At 39.6% G+C, this 22,810-nt stretch overlaps 1 protein-coding gene across 1 annotated transcript in view; it reads left to right on the top strand.

Moving 5' to 3' along the window:
- The window catches only part of LOC118226391 (adhesion G-protein coupled receptor D2), a 69,263-nt gene that overhangs the window by 8,140 nt on the left and 38,313 nt on the right, over positions 1–22,810 (top strand). The window contains exons 15-20 of the mRNA XM_035415977.1: positions 630–733; positions 2,035–2,137; positions 2,892–3,045; positions 3,444–3,580; positions 3,680–3,795; positions 4,673–4,793. Of these exons, the coding sequence (XP_035271868.1) occupies positions 630–733; positions 2,035–2,137; positions 2,892–3,045; positions 3,444–3,580; positions 3,680–3,795; positions 4,673–4,793 (735 nt within the window). The remainder of the gene's footprint in view (positions 1–629; positions 734–2,034; positions 2,138–2,891; positions 3,046–3,443; positions 3,581–3,679; positions 3,796–4,672; positions 4,794–22,810) is intronic.

Below are 22,810 nucleotides of genomic sequence, written 5' to 3'. Positions count from 1 at the left end.
AATTAGCTAATTCATAGGATTAAGTGGATTCTTTTGTTTTAGACCCAATGGCCTTTCCTTGCTAGCAGCAGTCTGCACCAAGCTGTAACGACCAGCAGGTGTCTCTATTTGTAGGTTAAACACTGTAGCTGTAGCGGTTGAGCCTCATTAAGAAACCTATAAATCATAATTTGTAAATGTTGATGCTATATATAAATAACCAAAGAAAATAAATATTATGATGTTAAGCCTATTTTATTCAGCTGAGAGAGTTCTTATACTGCCCTTTACAGGGTGATTTTGTATGGGTCATTTGGAGAGCATGTTTGTTGTGTAATTAACTGTACATTTACATTTTGAACAGTCAGTAGTAGGGCCATTTATTGGACTGTCAATCAAAAGTGCACTTTAAGTGAATATCCATACAGAACTGTCATGCTCTGTGCGATCTCCAGCTTTACATTTTGGAAATGACATACTTCATATCAAAATAAAAGTTTATTATCTCTCCGTTAATAAATTTGAAAAGCAAGTCTACATCTTGCGATGCGTGGAGTATGTGTGTAACGTGTGAAGGTTGCTGGAGCATCGCGCATTCTGTCAGTGTTTTGACTGGCGTTGCCTGCTTGTTTCTCTGCTGTGATCTGCAGTGGAGCCCCGAGGAGCAGAGTGTTTTGACTAAGCTGACGTTCATCGGGTCCGGAGCCTCGCTCTGCGCGCTGGTGGTGACCTTGATGCTGTTTACTGTGCTGGAGTAAGTGAAGTGAGAGGCCGGAGCCACAGAAGCGGGTGGGGTCCCGGCGGACGCTGGGAGGGAGCTGGTGGCCGAGCGCGGGAGCCTCTCCCTGCCCTCGGCGCGTCGGGCGCTTCTCAGATCTGCCACGCGGCTCGCCGCTGTCAGTGAGGCGCGGGCCTGATGAAGAGCCGGGACTGAGCAGCGCTAGCGTAGTAATGAGCTCACTCACTGGCTGCTCTCTGCTTGCACACACACAGGACATACACGCACACAAACACACTCACACACATGCAGACACGCGTACACAGCACTCACACACACACACATGCACACACACGCGTACACAGCACTCACACACGCACACATGCACACACACGCGCGCACAAACACACTCACACACACATGCAGACACGCGTACACAGCACTCACACACACACACATGCACACATGCATACACACACACACACGCGCACAAACACACTCACACACACATGCAGACACGCGTACACAGTACTCACACACACGCGCGCACAAACACACTCACACACACATGCAGACACGCGTTCACAGCACTCACACACACACACATGCACACACGCATATACAGCACTCACACACATGCAGACACGCGTACACAGCACTCACACACACACACAAGACACACGCGGATACACATACACATACACACACGCTCACAACACAGACACACACACACACAGTCACACACTCACAACACACACACACACGCTCACAACACAGACACACACACACACACAAACACACGCACCCACACACACACACGCACACTCAGGTTTTATGATGACATTACAGGAGAGTTAATTAACCCCGGCATCCCCCCAGAGACCCTAATAAGCCATTTACAGCCTGTGCTGATTTAATTAGGAGATTTATGTTGTGTTCCAAAGTGTTCACATTTAAACCACTTCAGACCAATGCTGGAACTGAACAGGTGGTAGGGTGGGGGGAACACACCTGATCATGCAGGTCAGTGATGTGATAGCCGCTGCTGTGGCTAAACAGTAAATGACACATTTTTGCCTCCTTCCTGTGTCTATGATTTAACATAGAAAAAGAAGCTCATTTACATCACCGCCTTAATCACATACAGCTTAGTTTTGTTGGTTTGTTGCGTAGTGTGATGGCTGCTCCTTAGCCTGAGGGTAGATGTTCTTGCTGCACAAAACCTTTTGCGAAATAAAATAACCATGTCTAATTTAGCTGACATAATTAACCTGTTGTGCTGAGTTAATTTCATTGTTTTCTGTCCCCTAAATGCAAACTCTCCTTTTTCTTTTTAGCATTCCCAAGTCTGACCGGATGTCAATCCATAAGAATCTGTTTGCCGCTCTGACAGCTGCCCAGATAGTGCTCCTCTGCAGTGGAGCAGCGGTTGGCAATAAGGTGCAGTACCATCGGTGTCCCAGATAACTTCTACTGTGTTACTACATTTGAATTTCATACAGACTGATCAGGAATATCGCTGTTACCATACTATTCCACGTGACAAACTTTTCACACTCGAGTATGAACTTGATTTTGAACTCCAAAACCAACTGAATGTCACCTTCTGTAAAACATTTGCTACCTGGTGCCTCTGATTCACGTTTGGTTTCATCTGAGAAATCTGCTACGTTTAAAATCCACCTACCTAACACATTTGTATTGCTGACGACATAAAAAGTAATCAACGCTGCAACATACGTTAGCTGTAGGGTATACTACTGTAGCTGGAGAAATGATAAACTCATCCTCTTTGCAGTTAAGCAATGAACGTACATTTTGGATGTAGTATACAACTAATTTAGAAGACAGGGTTTCTCACCTCACAGTTTCAATTCAGATTCAAGAGCTCTCAGATACAGTACATATATAAAAATTTTACTTTGCATGAACCTGTTATACCATTCAGACCTGGTGTACTGAGTGTTGAGTGTGTTGTGAAAGGTTTGTTGCATGGAATGTTGGCTTCAGTTCTGACAGATGCAGTGACTTCCCACTGCTTTGTGCATGTGATTTGGTTGGTAATGACACCATATTAGAGGCAATATAATCACCACGTAACAACTTAATATCCAGTACAGCCAAATTGCACACATTAAGGTCTATCTGTGCCTGTGGATGAGTTGACATTTGAACTTTGACCCCCTGACCCCAGGTGGCCTGCACACTAGTGGCAGCGCTCCTGCACCTTTTCTTCATGGCTGCGTTCAGCTGGATGTTGGTGGAGGGCCTGCTGCTTTGGAGCAAAGTGGTGACGGTTAACCTGAGTGAAGAAAGACACATGAAGTACTACTATCTGATTGGCTGGGGTAATGGAGCCTCATAGGGTGTAACATTGCATGGGACTGCACATGCATTCTGGCTGCTCACATTTGCCATTTGCTTATTGCTATGAATGTGTGCTGTAAGCTTCTTGTGTGAGCTGATCCCACACTTCTGTGAAGAGATCTTCAAACATATTTACTTATACTACTTCATTGATTCATTTCATGTATTTCAACAGAAGTGTCAACGTTTATTTTACTTTCAAAAAGATTGTGAAACCCATATTTAGTTAATTGATAGTTTAATGAAACCTACAACTTTTTGGGATGAATAATGGCAACAGTGTTTCTGGTTGGGGACATGTATTGGGTAATAATAGTTGTCATTGAGGCCTGGAGACATTTCTTATCTGATCGGTTTCTGCTTCTCCCTTCTGTTCCAGGCCTTCCAATTCTGATAGTCACAATCACTCTGGCCTCGGCCTCGGGAAAGTACTCTGCGGACGGCCACTGCTGGCTGAGTGTGCACAATAATGGGGTCATCTGGGGCTTCGTGGGCCCGGTCATCTTCATCATGATGGTGAGGGTCGGCACGCTTCGCTCTGATTCGCTACCACCGCTCCCGGCTCTTCCTGGTTCTTCCAGCGCCTCACGCCTCTGCTGCGTCCGTCCGTTTCAGGTCAACATCATGGTCCTCACGCGGGTGGTCATCATCACCATATCGATGGCTAAGAGGCGGTCCATAATGCTGGCGGTCAACAGCAGTCCGATGGAGCAGGCTTACGAACATATACGGTGAGCTGCGGTCTCTCCAACCTAACACAGGGGGGCAGCATTTCACCTTAAACGCCATCTGCTGAGCAGTTGTATAAGGATGTGCTTATTGCGTACGTGGATCTGTAACTCTCAAATAATGGCTGGTAATAGCAGTAATAGCAGCTTCTTCTTTCTCATTCTAATGATGGGATACATTCCCTAATTCTTGACATCAGCACTATGTGGGACTTCCACACCTCCCCTTTTAAATTGATTTTGCATGTTTTCTCACCCTGTGTGAGAACTATTTAAAGGTGAGAATGAGCTTTTGCAAGCAATTTCTCTGCCTGTCTATTCCCATATGTTCTTAGCACAGCTATTTAGCTTTATGCGTTTTTAATTTTCTCATCCCAGCCATTGAGAAGAAGCCTTTAACAATAAAAATGAATAAGTATCTCTTGTTGGTTTATGGAAAATTTTGCCTCTTTCATGGACTCTCTTTCAGTCCTTATTATTTCAATAACACCTCTGAGTCAGTGTAGCTGCTGAAAGCCGGTTGGCTTGGATGGCAGCGAAACTGGAAAGAAAAGTACAAACTGCCACAGTGTGAGTCACAGCTCCTCGCAGCTGGTTTGATTTAGCGGTTACCTGAATTTCCGAGGTAATTTTATGCTAAATAGAATTAAGTCATGTTTAGTGTGGAAATGTTCACAATTTGAGTTTAACCATCAGCTCCTGTTGTACGAGGGGTGACCTGCGGTCAGATGGCACTGCTGGCCTGAACACAGCTAGCCACTTCAGGCCAGACGTTTGGTGCAATGGTTTCTATTCAGTTTTGTGTCATTACTGCATCCGGACGGCTGTGTCTGTCGTTGTGTCTCGCGCCCTGTTTGTTGAGTGTATTGTCGCTCTCTAGATCGGCGGTGAAGGCGGTGTTGGTGTTGTTGCCGATCCTGGGTCTCACCTGGCTCTGTGGAGTGCTTGTGCCCTTCTCTATAGTGATTGCCTACATCTTTATTCTCCTGAACTCCCTGCAGGTGAGTGTTTCTCTAAGTGAACCATACCTATTGTCGTTATGGTATTTTTTTCAATTTTGCAAGGTTATTGTGTTAATTAGAATGTGCCCATAACCGAGGACGTTTATAGACGAAATGTTCTGACTAGCGTAAACTCTAAATAGAGAATGTAGAATTTGTAAGACACTTAAATACAGATGAGAGTTTTTGTGAGGATATTATTCTGGAAACTGTTGTGGTAATTTGTATTAAGTGGAAGTGACATAAAAACTAAGCACTAATGTGAAAGGTGGGAAATGTGGAAAAAAAATGCTTTTTTTGCCAGCAGCTAGAAATTCTTTGAAGGACACTTATTCAGTAAAAATATTACATTTTTCTGTGGCAGCACTTGAGAAATACTTATTCCATAATGCTTTCCGTTCTCCAATTCCTTTTAGTTTACAATACTAAAACGATTACTTTCAAGGTTTAACTTCCTGTTAGGTGGAAGCTGGGTTCAACTTTTTTGAAGTAGAAAAAAATCTCTACTTTCTTTTCGAACAAAGGGACTCACCCTTACCTGATGAAAACTCGCTGATGTCATCCCTGTGGGTATCCAAGGGTTGAGAAATGATATTATCATCATTTTTGATTTGGGACTAAATATTTGTTTACAAACAAATTTGTCCAAGTAAGATGGGTTTGATTAACTCTGTAGTCCATAGTGTACTGGTTTTGGGAACTTCCTTGTTCTCTTCTGTTTTTTTGCTTTTTTAGAAACATTTTTTGGCCGGTTTGTGCAGTATGTAGACCACAGTTTTGATTTCTGGCCACACTTGTAAGCAAGAGACAAGGGTCTCCATCTGAGTATTTATATTGACATGCCCTTGACCTAATCTCTTGTGGTGGAATAACATCAATGCTGTGCACTGATTGGCTTAGATTCATTGTACTGTGCACCTATTGGCTTAGATTTGCAAGTTTGTCTCAAACCTGCAGTAATATGAACGGTGTCTAAACACTGGAAGATAAACAGTAAAGCAATCTTCACAACATCAAAATAAAAAGTAAAGAAGCCTTTGCAAAATCAAAATAAAAAGATTTTTGTCATTTTTAGAAATGTAGCACTGGATAGAAATGGTAGAGAAGGGGAAAATAATTATTATACAAAATATTAATATCAAATATTGCTGAACGTTTACTTGCTGGTAAAATACTCTTCATTTGTCAATTTCATATTCTTATATCTAATAGCAGTAACTAATTTACATTTGTTTTTTATTTTATTTGTTAGTTTTATAGAAATACAAAATTGTCATATTCTATATGACAGTTGCCTTTTCATAAAAATTCTGACAGTCACTATTTTCATATTATAGATGTAAGATTCTTTTAGCAAAATAAATGATTGCAGTTTCATAATGTTGACTTTTTATATTTATTAAAAATAATAGTTTTCCCATAATAAACCAGGTAATTCTGTAGTATTTAGTTGGAATTCTGTTTTAATATCTAAAATTAATATTTCATATACCCTCTCTGCTTCTGTCCTATGTTACTATTTTCTTTAGATTATAGTTTTTAAATTCATACCCAACATAAGACATTTGTTATACTGCATGCTCCAAAATATAATTTGAATAGTATGGTCTAAGATGGTCAGTTTTCCCATAGGGTCATATACTTAGAATATTTTTTTATTGATTATTCAACTTATTTCATATGAAGTACGTTACTAACCTTTACCATATGATGCAGTACTTTAAGGCAGCACAACCGCCATACACAGGCATCACAAATGTAAATCTAATTGCTTAAATAAAATAGATGTGAGATTACTTTTATCCTGTAATCATCCTTTTCATTCATTTTATTCCATGGCTTCTTCCAGGTGTACTAGTTCAGTTTGTAACCCCCGCCTGTTTCTTCTGAGTGTTGGTTGCTTCACTAGACATTAAATCTGGAAAGCTGGTGATAAGAATTCAGTTCTTTATTGAACAATCTAAAAGTGGTTGTAATGGTACAGTACACTAATTCTACTGTTCAACCCGTGATGCCATTCAGATATCAATATTACACGAAAGTAATGTGTTGCTACGTTCAGTTTGTGCTACTCATGTGAACTAATTTTCTTTGATTGCAAGTTGTGGTTATCTTTAATCATTCATATTTTTAATGGAGCCATATATTTTTCAGCAAATCAATAGAGGTTCAGCAGAGAGTCAGATTGTTAAGTGTTAAACTATAAATAGCTCAGTTTCTCTATATCTAATTACATTTTTATCACAACAATAATTATCCCAAGCTGAAATAACAGCTGTTTTGCTGGAATCTGTTCTTTATTTTAAAAATTCATAGAATGTCTTACTGGTCTTGCTCTTGGTCCAAGTGAAGTTTATAACATTATGCTGAAAATTGCATTGAAATGTCTAATTTCATACAGTGTGTAAATACCTTTTGCTTAATGATGAAAGCGTTTACCGATTTAAATCACTGAATGTAATATTATTTCTGTAGTGAGAAATGACTCATGAAAATTCTTACCCCAGCCACAGTGAGCCTCTGTCCAAGTGGAGTGGTTCAGTAATGATAAAACAGGAAATGCAGTGTTTTATTTCTGGATTGGCTGTGGTCGTGTAGTCAAGCATTTGAGGTCAGACTGGTCAACAATCTATGCTGAAAATGAATGAATCTTACCACAGTGGCAGGGGAGATGGGGAGAAATTAATCCCAGTTGCTTTACCTTAATAGCAGAGCTTTAAAAGCTTTTGATAAAGGGAATGGTTAAAGTCAGCCACTTGCTCCTGTGTTGCGCCAAGGCTGTTACTGAACCTGTCTTTATTTGCCGGTTGTAACGGCAGCTTCTTTTTGTAATGTTTTGCGTCCTGATGCAAACACTCAACAGTAATGATCATTTTTACCAAAAAAAAAAAAAAAAACCCTATTCTTGAACATGTAAAGATGTAAAGTGAAGATGCAGATTAGTGTGATTTACATTGATTTCAGAAAAGGTCTGAAATCATTCTTTGCGAAAGAATGTTCTGGACCAAACTATGTTCCTCCTTTGATGACTGCTTCACTTTAAGCCGAGGAAATATTGTATTTGTGTGACTGTAAGGAAACGGAAATCACTACTAACTCCGATGTGAGTCATAGAGACAGGGACAGCCGCATAGAGCACAAAGGAAATATCTGCATTGCTCTCTGTGATCTTTTAATTGTAGGGGTAGTTTGCCAGACTTTTCCGAAGGAACTTGAGGAAAATAGAACTCCCCTGTGTTCCATTTAAAATGGATTCATCTGTTTTTCTGCCCATTTTCAAACCCAAGTCTGTCTACTGTGAGTTGCCACTGATGGCAGAACGCCTCCTGTTTCCTTGCAGAAGAAGTGGGGAGTAAAATGTACTTTATAAATGTCACTTGCCTTAACCAAGTTTACTTTTCAAATGAATAATGCAGTGCAAAGATGTATCATATGTAAACTTAAAACTTAATGTTGCAGAAATATTTTGAGACAGCCCTATGGTCTTGACTTCAGTGAGACTCAATTTCATTAATACAAAAACAAAAAACTAACAAAAAAAACGTATAAGTGAATTCTAATTAAAACATATTCTGTACATTCGTGATATGGATTTTGATAAAATGGCTTCACTGCTGTCTTTTATTTGAAATGTGTACATTTACAGGGAGGGAGTGAGCAGTGTAAGTATTTCATCAGTATATACCAGTGAACTTACCTATCACAGTCGCATACTTGATATCTGAAGTGGCTGAGCAGTTGTAAAATGCGAGTCTTCCATTTTAAGGAAATCAGTTTTTATTTGTGATTATTGTATTTTCAATGGGTAGCAGACGCCATATAAAGCTTAAGCTGCAGCCCTTTATTGTTAAATCAATAGAACAGATAATGTTGACAAGACCTTTTCATTGCAGCCTTCCACTACTGGTTGCTTGACAAGGTTGTTTTAGTGTTTGTGGTGTCAGAAGTTTTTATAGAAATGATACAAATCTATAAAGTCCATCCAACATTGAGCGTATGTTGTCAAACGACATATAATGAAAACCTGCCAAAAATGTACACAGCATATTTTTTACAAATCCCATCTACAGCACTGTGTAGACACGTGCCTATACCTGAACATATTTTTTGTATCTGTTGATACAGTTTAAGCAGATTTAAAACTATGGTGTCATATTTCATGACAGCTGGTTATTCAGATAAAAAAGCAAAACCAAAGCAGTGATAAGCTTGTTGACTGTAATGGATTATTCTAGAACAGGTATTTTCTGTTTGTGCTGCTTGCATCCTATTGGTCATAAACATTATAGGGACATACAGGGACCAAGAAGCCATAGACAGCTCAGCTTTTGTCCCCAATGTAGGCTCTTTCTTAAACACTTGTAGACACTGTGCAGTCAGATGCTACCCACCAAAGAGTGTGGTCATCTATAACTGTGACACTACCTTCACCATCATAGACAATATCTAGCTCTGTTCACTCCTAAAATGTACTGTACATATTATTGCCCTCAATGTTTTTGTAAATGATAGCATAATGTAACATAACATAATGCTGAGAACAGGCCATTCAGCCCAACAATGCTCAAAGTCTGCCTACAAACTAGTATCTAGCACCATATCAAGCCTGGTCTTGAAAACCCCAATTTTTTTCTGCCTCAAAAAACCAGTGCTATAATACAACTTCACAAATGTGTGTGTATGTGTATGTGTGTGTGTGTGTGTGTGCGTGCGCGTGTTTGTATGAGCAATGATTCTTCCTTCGGCAACCTCCAATTTAGTTTTGGCATTCATACAGTAGCGGACATTTCATAGGCTTTTTAAAGATTTCTTTTTACTTCATATTTATATCCCGGCAAGATTCTCAACATAACCATTATCACTCCCCTAAAAAGGCCTCCCAACATACTGGTGATTGATTTTTTTCTTTTGAATAGTGTTTATGAACTTATGCACTCTAAATACAGTCATGGCTCATGTACTCTTTTAACCCAGGCAGAAATGAATAGCGCTGGGTTTTCACATGGCCATGAATCGCTCGACCCTCTGTCATCCAATTCCAGCGCAGTGTCATTCAAACCCTCAGCACCATCTATTACCGGAGCGTAATGGTCTCTGGGCCGGTCTCCGTCCGGAACTGTTGTTTGGCCATAACTTCAAACTATCAATAACTTTGAGGAGAAATGAATGCTTACACTGCTCCTGCTATCGTTGCTTGCAGAGGCCAAGGTATTGTAATGACTTAATTACCATGTTAACGGTTGGAAAAAAGAACGGATATCAGCTTTTTTGTGGGTATCGTTGAATGTGGTCCCTGTGTGATGTTGCTCGGATCTCTGCTGTCAGTAACGCTTCACTGAGTGTCAACCACAAGGGGGCAATGTCTGCCCTCCTGGCTGTAGCTGGACCAGCGATTAAACATTAAGAAATTGATAATCATATTTGTGCGCAATGCATTTTTTAAACTCATTTGATATTCAGTGTGTGTAAAAATACCTTCTTGTTCCACATCTGTGCTGAATGACTGATGTAAGCTCATGTAAAGCAATGAAAAACCCTAAAGTGAGCTGTGGTCCGATATTTTGTTAATATGTCTAAATCATTAGTATTGGCAGTAATGCTAATTAATGTTGGTAATCAAAACCAATAGATTTATTCCTGGTATAAACCTTAATTAAATAATGTGGTTTAATTGCTTTTATTGATGGGATACATTATTTGTGAGAGGGTAACATGATGGTGCATGTTGATTCGCTCTTCCACAAATTTTTAAACCCACAGCACAACCCATTTCAGCATCGCTCTTACCTTTTTCATTCTGTCCTGTGGTAAAGGAATCATTGTTTAAAATACATTTAAAAACAATCAATACATTTATTTCATCTGCTTTTATAAATGTTATTCTCCCCGGATTTTAATGCATGCAACCCTGTTTGTTTTAAAATAACTAGCTTGAAGTGATAACTATGCAGGGTAGACGTGTGGTTGGATTTTGGGTGGTTCCTTGGGTCAATAGCATTACCCAATCAATTTATCAGTCTTCATTTTGAGAACACGGCTGTTCATACTCAGGCGTCATTGACTATTTCACAAGAATGAACTCGGGGCAAAATGATAGAGGCCAAGAGACAAAATATTAATCCATCTCCACAAAAACTGGAAGTGCAGATGCACAACAGATATGGGTTTATGTGGGAAATGTAAAGGCATCGACTGAATGCATAAGAATAATGTGTAGAGAGACAAATCGCTCTACGGCAAATTAAAATAAATTGCCAGATCTGCATCTTTTGCTGAAAGTTGTGATCAAGGAGGTCAGGCAGGACCACCAATCAAACAGTAGGGATAATTTAGAGGTTACTCAAGGTGTTTGGATTCAAATCATCCAGAGAATTGAAAACAGACGTGAGGAGCTTTCATGAACAGAAGACTGGAGGCTGAGATGGAACAATGGATGAGAGAGTGGGGGGATTTTTTTTTAAGCATTTGCGTGTTTCCGTTTATTGAAATGGGGAGTGTAGGCTGGGGCTGTTTGGAAATACTCAAGTCTTTTGACAGCTCTCTGAAAAAAGGCCATTTGAAAAGAGGCAGTAATGCCGGACCCCGTCTGTCACACCTGACTCATTACCGAAGGGGATAGATTCCACGGGCGAGCCTGTGAAAAGCTCGCACACTGTCGGCTCTCCAGTTCTCTGGTGCTAACACGGCGAAACCGCAGGCCTTGAGCGCAGCCGGCTGCAGCAGGGCGCTCAGGAGGGCTTCGCGCGGGGCGGTAGCCGGGAGCCGCTACACAGACACAGCGATTGAACAAACAGGCCTCAGATGTAGCGGTTTGCTCAGGTTCTCTGAGATAAGCCTCGCGCCCATTAGCCGCGTGGCGCGGCCGGCTGCTGGGGGGCCCGCCGTGATTGGCTGTGATTAATGGCTTGTGCGATAAGAGCGGGAAGACATCAGTTGGACTTTGAGCCGCTCTCAGCTGTCGCAGCTGCGTTTCCTCACTTGTCCCCTCCCTCCACCTAGCCTCTCATCCCCCCCCCCCCATCTCCCCGCCGTCAGGCAACCCCCTTCCTGCCGGAAAATTTGGGAAAGGGGTGGGTGGCGTGGATGCCAAGATACCTCTGCTGAGGGCAACTGGGAGAGAGCCACATTCTCTGTGCACTCACTTCACCTCTCCGTTTCCCTCTCAAACAAAGGGGGATATCTGAAATCCCTGCGCACTAAAACAACACAGATTCAGCCTCCCAGACAGGTGTCCACTTGCATGAACTCTTTTTCTCGTCGGAGGCCATGCCAGAATCCCCACACCCTCTATGGTCAGATTACCAGGGAAATGTTTTTCATTTTGGATTGTTTGAGATCGCGGGAGCAGTGTCCCCCCGGTATCGACTCGCTTTTAACATTTCTTTTTTAAAAAGGCTCGCTCAAACAAACCCCCTGGTTAAATATTTCATGCGAAACGTAACAAAAATAGCCACTGTGTGAATGGCTCATGTGTCGTCCGGGGTGGATAGTACTTTTGGGAAACCTGTAAAAAAAGGGTGTTGCTCTGTCTTGGCTCCTCAGCTGCTCCTATGCTGCAGGGTATTGTACATTCTGACACTGGATCCCTTTTAAAGCTTGTGTTCTTTGATAGAAGTGAATACATGCTGACACACTGTTAACATGCTCAATTATACTGAAAGCCTCATACAGTACTGAAAGAGTTTATTCAATTTTATGTGACAGAATTGAATGGTGTGATTACACATAACTTTCCATTCAGCAGGAGATTAATTATGATTATTGAATAATTGCGTTTTCATTTAATAGTTTTTAAATGTTTTGTTTTCATTATTTTCGGCTACTTTATTTATTGGTTTTTTAAAAAACTTGGAATGCAACAATTCATCAATATTTTTGTCTCGATGTATGCGGTGTGCCATTTTGAATTCAGTTCAAGTAAAGAAAATATCAATACAATTTGCTTTAAAATGCTTAAAATTAATTATTGAACGTTAAGGCCAAAGTGTTGTGCTATTTGATTAAATTGCCCCCTTAATCTCTGGTGAAAAGATCTGCTTTATTATAAGGTTCACAGGGCATTTGAAAATAAAAAGGGAACAATTATTGCATAAACACAGTCAGAATTAACTTTAAAGTCTGGTTGGATATCTGACAGAGGAAATAAGCCTGCTGAATCATATGTTTCCTGTCAAGTGGAAAGAGATTTTAAGCCTTGCACACCTCTGTAGAGCTCTTTTTCTAAACCTACAGGCATTTATTTGTTTTAAAATTACTTGTCAGCCTAACTTAGTAATGTCTTGTGTCATACAAAAGCAAACCATGTCATGCTATACTGCCAGAAACGTGGAGATCACATGACTAGGTGGTGGTGACTTCATGACCCTTGTTATAAAAACATGACCCCTCCCTCCCACCCACCCCCAAACACGAACCACTTAAAAAAATGTGCACATGTTCAACAGTGACTATTCTATTTATAAGTTAAGCACTTATCCATCTCAAACTGTCCTGGGTGTCTTGCTGTTTAGGCCCATGGTGAAACCCTGCTACAGAACAGATCTTTAAATCTCTTTTAATCTAAGTGCAGTGGACTGTTTGGACGGCTTTGATGTATACTTTGCAGATAATTACTGAGAACTGGGTCAGTGTGGGGCAGAAAAAGCCTGTCAAATACTGATGCCAATTTACGAGTGAGCTTTTTACTGTCTGCATAAAAATTAAACAAAAACAAACACCAATGTTTTATTCATATTTCTTCTTTTGATAAAGAACCATTCCCTTAAAATATCTAAATTAAATGGTGGTATGGCATCTCACAGCTGTTGTTTATATGTATATATACACAGACAGCAAGCTCCATAATGTTGGGACAAAGGCATATATTTTTTTCTTGATTTGTCTGTATACTCCACAATTTTTCATTTGTAATCAAAAATTATTTTGCGGTTAAAGTGCATATTCCCAGCTTTCATTAAAGGGTATTTTTATACATTTTGGTTTCACCATGTAGAAATTGCAGGACTTTGTATACATAGTCCCCCTCCATTTCAGGGGAGCATAATGTTTGGGACAAATGGCTTCACAGATTTCTTTGATTAGTGAGGTGTGTTCAGTGTTCCCTAGTGCAGGTATAAGAGAAATGTCAGTGTCTAATCTTGATTCTAGATTTTTGATTGCCTTTGGAGTCTCTTGTTGGTGTTTGTCAACATGAGGACCAGAATTGTTTCAATGAAAGTCAAAGAAGCCAATATGGAGGAGAAATAAGAAAGAAAAAAAAACAGTCAGAGACATTGGCCAATCCTTAGACTTACCAAATTCAACAGTTTTGAACATCATTAGGAAGAAAGAGAGCGCTGCTATGCTCAGTAATCACTAAGGGCCTGGTAGGCTCAGGAAGATCTGTACAGTTGATGACTGATGAATTCTTGTCATAATGAAGAAAAACCTCCAAACAGCTGTCCGAATGTCCTTCAGGAGGCTGGCATAGATGTGTCTGTAAATACTGTCTACAGAATACTTCACAAACAGAATTACAGAGGCTACATTGCAAGATGCAAGCTGCTAGTGAGCTGCAAAAACAGTGTGGCCACATTACAGTTTGCAAAGTATCTAAAAGTGCCTGCAGACTTCTGGAAAAAGGTCTTGTAGACAGATGAAACCAAGATTTACTTGTATCAGAGTGATGATGACAGCAAAGTGTAGAGACCAAAAGGCATGTATGGCTGCCACAGGTACTGGCTCACATGTCTTCACTGATGATGCAGCTGCTGACAGCAGCAGCAGACTAAATTCTGAAGTGTACAGAAGCATCTTATCTGCTAAAGTCCAAGTAAATACCTTCAAAGTCGTTGGATGGCACTTCATCCTACACCTCTTTAATCACAAGTAAATGGTTTGATTACAAATCTAAAATTGTGGAGTACAGGGCCCAATGAATATAAAAATACACATCTTTGTCCCAAACATTATGGATCGCACAGTGTGTATATGTGTACGTGCATATTTTATCTAATCTTGTTATTGAGATGTGTTAGATAAATAATTTCACAAGTGAAAACTATCAACAAGATGCCTTCTTGAAAAGGTGTCTTGAGGATTTGGCGCATTGCGCGTGCCTTGAGAATCATGGTAAGAGCATAGATGTGGTCCTGTAGGCAGGGGAGAAATGGGAGAGTAAGGATGTCCAGGGCTCTCGAATGCGGTCTGCCTTCTTACCCTTCTGCCCTTCCTGTGTCACAGAGTTGTCGTGCTCAAGAGGTGAGCCGAGGCGACGCTTGCTCTCGTGTCACTTCCTGCGCAGCCCGCGTTGCTGCTTTCCCTTAATGAGTGTTTACGGCGGAGTGTTGATTCTTATTAATCTGGTTCTCGTCCACTGTTTTGGCCGGGGGCTTGGGCAAGGGGGGGAAAGTGCAGCTTTTGACAGATCGGCAGGCTGCACACAGTGCGCTGCGGCCTGCTTATACTGAACAGATGTGCTCCAGAGTTATTATTCTTTGTAATTATCATCATTAAGTGAAAGCATGTGCCAATCAAATGCCTTTCAAGCAGGACTGATTGGAACAGAACTGTTGTGAAAGTGTACAGAAGTAAGTCAGGACTGTCTCATTTGGGCTCATTAGAAAATTAAGATTAAAGCAATGTCAGTCAGTTTGTGCAATCTGTGAAATAATTAAACAGTAAGTATTATTTGCCTGTGTAGTAGTCTGAAATGGGTTCATTATAAAATGATATGATGTATAAGTATATTTAGGAAAAATTCTGAATTTATTTTATTTGATTGGCTGTTTCTAAACCAAAGTCAAAACAAATATTTCCACCTAGATAAAGATGAAATCATTGATCTTTCTTATAAAGACTTTCTGTACGTGATGCTTCATGGAAAGGAATCATAATAGTGAGACACAAAATATCCCCCCAGAACAAAGATACATGAAGGCGGCCAGTGTGGATGGCGCTTTTAAACCGCCATTCATTTTCACTTTGGAGTCCCGCGGTCCATAGTAAACTGTGATTGCATGTGACACTCCCGCAGACTCCTGCTTTACTATGATTAATACCGCCGCAGAGTGCCTTAACCATGTGTGGCACTCCGATGGCACATGCCATTAACCTCAGCCCCCCGTCACCTCAGGAGCGGTGGGAGAACGCTTCCACCCTGGAGCGCCTGCGAAGGAGGCCGCTCTTTTATCAGCCGTGCAGTCCGCTGCAGTCCGTGTAGCCTCTGCCTAAGGACGCAGACGGCTAAAGCATGCTAATTAATGCAGTTCCAAACTCCGCGAGAGGTTCAAGTGCATTTTTTTTTTTCCGATGAGAGCGGGTTCCGATCCGCACTAAATCCAGAGGTAAGAATAAGGCGTTGACCGGTTGAGCTGGACGGATTCTAATGGTTTTAGAACCGGTTGGTTTTGTAGATGCGTGCTTAACGTACATAGAGCACGCATGCCCGCACGCTAGCGCACGCGTGCGGACGTGCACAGGAAGGAGATATAATTGAGTTATTCCAGAGAACACGTACACGTGGTTACTTGAAATTATGTGATAAAGAAAGTGACAGCTCGTGTTTAAAACACTGACAGCGCAAGAGAATTACTGAATTAATGTCATCAGATTTCGTTTGAAGACGCTCGCCGTTAATATATTCTTCTTGGTACTAAAGAATGTGGATTAGGTCTTAATATGATAATAATGAGGCCTTCATGATTTTCTTTCCTGGCGCTGGCAGGTTAAAATCTTAAATCGTCAGGCGAGAGCAGTGTCAGCACACTGCTGCACTGATCTCAGGCAGTACACCGACCCTAGCGTTCATTCTCTTTCAGTGGAAAATATGTAAGGAAAATATATTGCTGATTGACAGGGGGATCTCATGCATTTTGACACGGGGCATAAAAGAAATGTCAGTCAGATACCTGAGTATTTTTAATTAAACAGGTTTTTGGCATACGCACGGGCCTTTGCTCTGAAAGTTCAAAGAGTCTGTTTGACCCATGTGTTGAAAGTCTGTATCAATTTTCCTTGCATATGTTTTTCTTGGCTCTTAAAACATACAATCCAAATTGCCTTGTTTTAAAACTAGTTTGTTTATAGTTCATTCTTTCAGTCTTTTTCCACATATGTGCACCATAATTATTTTATGGGGTATAGTTACATATTCAGTTCGGCATACTACCCACAATCTTGAGAAGAATGCTAAGTTAATTTTTATAAATAGGCATTACAATTGAAATGCATCTTTAGAACAAACAAAAAAAAGCACATTAACAGTCTATGGTTTGGAATGTTAGTAAAACTTTAAATTATTATCACTTTGCTGACTTATTGGAAAAGCAAATCAATAACTTCGCTCCTCTGGCATAAAATCCATATGGTTTGTGCTCAAATAAAATTAGACTGATGGCAGATGTCTTGACATATGTCTTCAGCAGTAATAAAGACTTGTGTCTCAATTGATTGTAATCACTTTTTTCTCAGTCGTTAAGTAATAATCGAAATAAAAGATGAGTGTTGTTATAAATGTGGCATGGATTTTCCTGCAGTAACTAATTGGTAATATAAAAAAAAAAAAGATTCAATCTCTTTATTTTCACAGTAGTATTTCTCAATTCCAATGTGTAACCTCAAAGAGGAGGTATCTTCTGTCTGGCCAATGTTTTCCCCGTCCTTCCAAGCAGCCTGTATTTTGAAAGGACATGTCTCGTCTGAATTATACTGCATGAGTGTTTGGGATGTTCTGCAACAAAAAATTTCCATTTCAAATTTGAATTTCCAACAGCCTTGACTTTTAAGAGGCTATGAATTCGTTATGAATTCGAAAGCTCCTGTATGCTCCCAGAGTTCCATCTGTGTATAAAAAAAACTGTTGAGATGCATGTGCTTTAAGGTATATGTGTATTTTTCGCTTTCAAATGTATGAATGTAAAAAATGTATGCGGATAGATACTCGCAAAACCTACGGTATCCTCATACTTCTGTATTGATGTACCTTACAATTTTGAGGTATTTTTAATCTGGTTTGAAAAAGAAATATTCCTTTGTGAAATGAATCCTCAATTAAAAAATATATAGAAATAGTATTTTATTTTATGCTATTCATCTGAAGGGTAAAAATATATTAGAATGAAATGACTTTGCTAACTTGTAACTGATTATGAGCTATAAATATGTAATATCCTAAAATGTGAATTTTTTTGTGAAATTTGCCACCGTTTCCATTGTATACGCCACTGCGCCAGTGGTAGCAGGAACATCTGTTTCGGGCTTGTTGTTCCTCTTGGCTGCTTTTCAATTGGATTTCTTCAAGCAGGTCCAGAAGCTGTCACCTCAGCTAGGCTCTGTTAGCTATCATCGCTGGCCCTATATTAAGTAGGTGTTTCAGGGCTAAGTTAATAACTCTCCTGCCTCTCTGACTGAGCACAGTCAGTATTGCCCCTATCTGTACCGCTTACCCGTCCTCAGGGGTGGGGTGCAGTCGCAGTCAGGGGCCGTGCGCGTGCCGGTTGGCCCTCTGTGACGTCCTCCGGTGACTCTGCCCCCCCCCCCCTTTCCTCTTATGGCCCGATCGTATGCAACTGTGAAGCCGCTGCTTTCGCGACCTCTGTGCACTTTTGTGTGCAGAATGATCATTGCTATTCATTGCTGGCCTAAGGTCACAGTGCCTTTCTGTGTAAATGTAAGTGCATCTTTACAACCTGAACCAGGTATTAATTGAATACACATACAGTATATTGAGCGCTCAATTAATAAATGTGCATGCATTACGAACCCTCAGTGAACTATCGTAAGCTATCATACTATATAGATAATGCAAGTTTGATAATAGAAAGCACCAAAAATTATCCCTTGGGTCTGTCCCAGTATTATTTAGTACAGCCATATTTAATTAATATTTAAAAAAACACTTTTTGATTGCTATCATATTGTATTTATGTTTAATATTCCTCATATACACTGACACACAAATGCAGCATGCACTATGTCACATTGATAAGTTCACATAAGGATTCATTCATATCAGAAAACATCACAGCAGTTTTTATATCGACAGCTCAACTGTCAAGCAATTTCAATCAGAAAAAAGAAGTCTCCTACCCTTTCAGATGCTTTGCTTCAAAGAAATGAAAACAATTTGTATCAAAGACAATATATTTTTTTGGAGAAACTGGCCAGTGTGATTTGGGATCACAACAGAAAATAATGTCAGAATGAAGTTCAAGCACTGAGAAGCACCATCATTACCAGAACCATATTTAAGTTAGATAAATTAAATATTACATTAAATGAAATACATGTGGATGCTCAGACATGTTAGTTCCCACCTGTATTATAGAGAATAAAAATAGTTTATATTGAGCAACTATTTCTCAGGCAAGTATAATAGCAAACTTTTTTCCAGTTGAATAATGGTTTAAGCTGATTTACTCATTCAGAGCAGTATTCATTTTGACTGTAATTTTCAACTGGTCTTTTCAGGCTGGCTATTAACATTATGTATTGGAGTGATTTCAGCATGTATTTTTCATTAAATAATTAATTTAATAGATCAATCCCTGCTTATCAGTGCTTTGCTTCCTCATAAACCAAAAAGTTTGTTTATGGTCATGGCTCTGAACAGTTCCGAAATACCAAGGGATATAGAGGAAACTGCCCACTGTTATATACAAGAAGAATTTGCTCAGAAAAATTCATACGCATTCAAAGATTATTTCTGCCAAGGGAAGCTAATTTTCTGGTCTGGCCACTGCATCTTGGGTAAGTTTCAAATTTGATATAATTTGAGGGTCTGTGATCTATCAACTATAAAGCAAAAGCTGACATCCAGATTTATTTGAAAGGTGTGAGCAGTTAAAGTGAAACTTATGTATACAAGCTAATTGAAGTGTTTCTACGTAAAGGGGTCAGAGACATTAGCAGGTCTTTCATGAAAAAAGTGTGAACTTTTTCCATAGTATTTTAACCTCTTTGTCTCTTATTTCTCTAATTGTTTCCACATGTACACATTTCTCTCCTCCTGTCTACATGAAGGAATTTGCCATTGGCACGGTTTAAAAATGGGTATGGTTGGCGTATCGTAGAGAAACATTCCATTCTCTGTTCTGTGTTGTATTTTTTATTCTCACTTACAAAAAATTATTTCTCATTCAGCTCTGCTGTTTGTTAACTTTATAAGTTAGGTGGCTTAATATCCTCTGGCTAGATTGAGGCTGTTACTGTCTCTGTTACTCTTCAGGTTTAGAGGAGAGTTTGTGCAAAGCAGTGATGGCAGTGATTACTAAATAAAGTCATTGTCTGACCCTGGTGGGGCTTTAAATGGGACACAACAGGCAGTAAAACATAGGCCCGTTTCTTACAGTGCAGTGCAATGAATATGCATGGCGTCAGAGTGGATGCTATTAAATTAATGGCCCATTCTGAAGGCTCAAAATATGCTTTGTGAACATATTATTTGCTTGGAATATGAGGTTTTTGCCCGCTTTCCCTAGCATTAGTGTTTGGAGAGCTGTGGCAGAATGATGTCCAAGTGCTGTTAAAGGGAACTTAGTTGTTAGTTATGAGGAGATACTGTACACTGATACAATGTAGATATGTATTTTGCAATGAATGTATAATAAATCGAAAATATAAGTCTGATTAATCATTTCTACTTAGACTTAGGAGACATGTCAAATAAAATTTTAAATGGAGATGAGTTAATGTTTGTATAACAAAATTTGCAAGGCAAATTTATAATTTAAATTTGACTCATAATTAAAGAGGAATGTAAGCTTCACAAAATGACTTCAACATGTTTTTAGTTCTCACTTTCTCTGGTTTGTTGTTGACATTAGGGACTTTGCAGTGTTCATTTTGAACATACTTTCATAATAATAGTTTGTCTTTTAGTTATTTGCATGTAGCTTGGGCTTCAGGATTTTAAATTGTATCAAAGCTCAGTTATAGTCATGGCCATTAATGCTTTTCTCCAACACCATATTTACTGAAAGCTAGGATTTATTTTATGTGAAGGGTTACCGTTTTATGAAGTAATAAATTGAATCTGGTGGCAATGGAATGTGCAGAGCATGTCCCTACTGTATCTGAACATCCAGTTGCTCTTCATATGGTAAGCTGCTGTTCAAGGAGACCTTTTCATTGGAAACAGTTTAAGGTACTTTCAGTTCTCTATCAGCAGCATGGTAACAGGGTCTTTAGGGAAATTTTAGAAGTAAAAAATTAAATGGCGGGTGAATTTACTGTATTTCTGTTGTAACTGGATCATATGAGTCAAATTTTCATATAAAACATGCTAATTATAAGGACTCCTGAGTGATTCTGTCAGTAAAAGGAGCTGAATACACATACACAGGCTGAGCTAGTCCACTCATTGGTTCAAACCTTGGCTGTCATTAGCCAGTGACCTGAAGCCCACAGCAGTGGTTTTATCACACCATGGATAGGTAGGGCCGAGTGTTAGAGTGGAATTAGTTTCTCTTAATGAGTCAGGAGGTACAGCCTCTTGGCTGGGTCTCCCTTGAATGAGATTTCAGTCTCAATTGGACTCACCTGGAGAAATGAAGAATAAATATAAAAAGGTACCCACAGGCTCGGTGAGGTGTATACTTGTACTCCTCTACTGTTTTCCTGTAGTACTATGTGGTGGACTGTATTGTGTCTCAGGTTTGTGTGGCTAGTATTCTTTGGACAGACAGAGAGCCAATCAAGATGTGATTTTAGCCTGTAATTAAATTGTTGACATATGATTCATTATTTTCAAAATACTAGAAGAGAGCTGCTGTTTAGAATTGTATTGTTGTCGTTGCAGGTGGCAAAAAAAGTTACATTTGTAGCAATAACTGAAGTTACCAAACTCTAAGCTTCTGTTACTGTATATCATTTTTTGTTATTTAAAAAATAACATGCATTTGTACAAAATAAACATAATAATTTTGGGGAACTGTTTAGGGAGTGTGATCTGGGCATTTGCAGTGGTCATACACTGGGATAAACCTGAAGAAAGGGCTGTACACCTTGGTGGACTTCTTTCCATCACCCCTCTGGTGTGGTCCATTTGGTGTAGAAGCAGTGTCAGAAAGCCTTATCTATTTTCTGGGGGAAATGGAAAGCTGCCCTCCACTCTCCTTGCTGAGACACTGTGTCCCCTTAATCATAGTTTTCATTTCAGCACATTGAAATTTCCGTTACCAAGGACAACATCATAAATAAAAGGGTTTGTGAAATTTTTACCTGCGGCTCCCTAACTTTGCGCATTAGGGGTAAAAGAAGAAGAGAGGTGGTCATCTGTGAAAATTTATAATCATTTATTACATGGGGCTAGAGCAGGGGAGTAAGTAAAAGCATGAAGGCACACATCCATAAACTGGAGCAGAGGGCCCTAAATGAAAAGTAAAGTGAATTTCTGTATCTTGTCACAAAATAATGAGGAGCTAGGGCTCTTATTCATTGTAGTGTACAATGCATTCACTCACAATCGTGTTTCAGCAGTAAACGCTTCCCTGATGTATAGCCTCAAATTTGAAAAGAAATATCTGTGCTCAGCGTTATATGGAGGGTGGGTGAGGGGGAGGTTTATATAGTGTACTTTGTTTCTGTTAATTTTTTTTTCTTTCAAACATTTCACCTGAATATATTAAACATGGCCTCCCTTCTTGTGCATACAAAGCTTCATATACAGTATCTGGTTCCAGTGACATGTCAAAGGTAAGTTTTGTTTTCTTTACTTTGTTAGAAGTTAGCCTCGGCAGTTTTTATGTTGTTCAGAATTTGGTCTTTTTAGTATTGAAGCAACAGTGTATTTGTAGCGTATTCTCCACAGTTTGAGGGTTTTCCCCTTGCTGTTCTGTTGTAGATTTCTCAAGGGTGATTTCCTTTCTGAACACAATGTTTCTCGGCTTTGACTTTTTAAAACATACAATTGTTTTGCTAATTGGTTTCTTGTAATTAATGTTTGCCTTTTGTTTGATGTATTGCAAGACTTTGAAAACAACTGTGCCAATGCCTGCATAAATTTGTACCATTTTACTGAGTTCAAAAGGAATAGGACG

This window comes from Anguilla anguilla, chromosome 4, assembly GCF_013347855.1.
Source record: "Anguilla anguilla isolate fAngAng1 chromosome 4, fAngAng1.pri, whole genome shotgun sequence".
Lineage (NCBI taxonomy): Eukaryota > Metazoa > Chordata > Actinopteri > Anguilliformes > Anguillidae > Anguilla > Anguilla anguilla.
The sequence above is the reverse complement of the archived record's forward strand: the minus strand, read 5'-3'. Positions and strand labels throughout refer to the sequence as shown.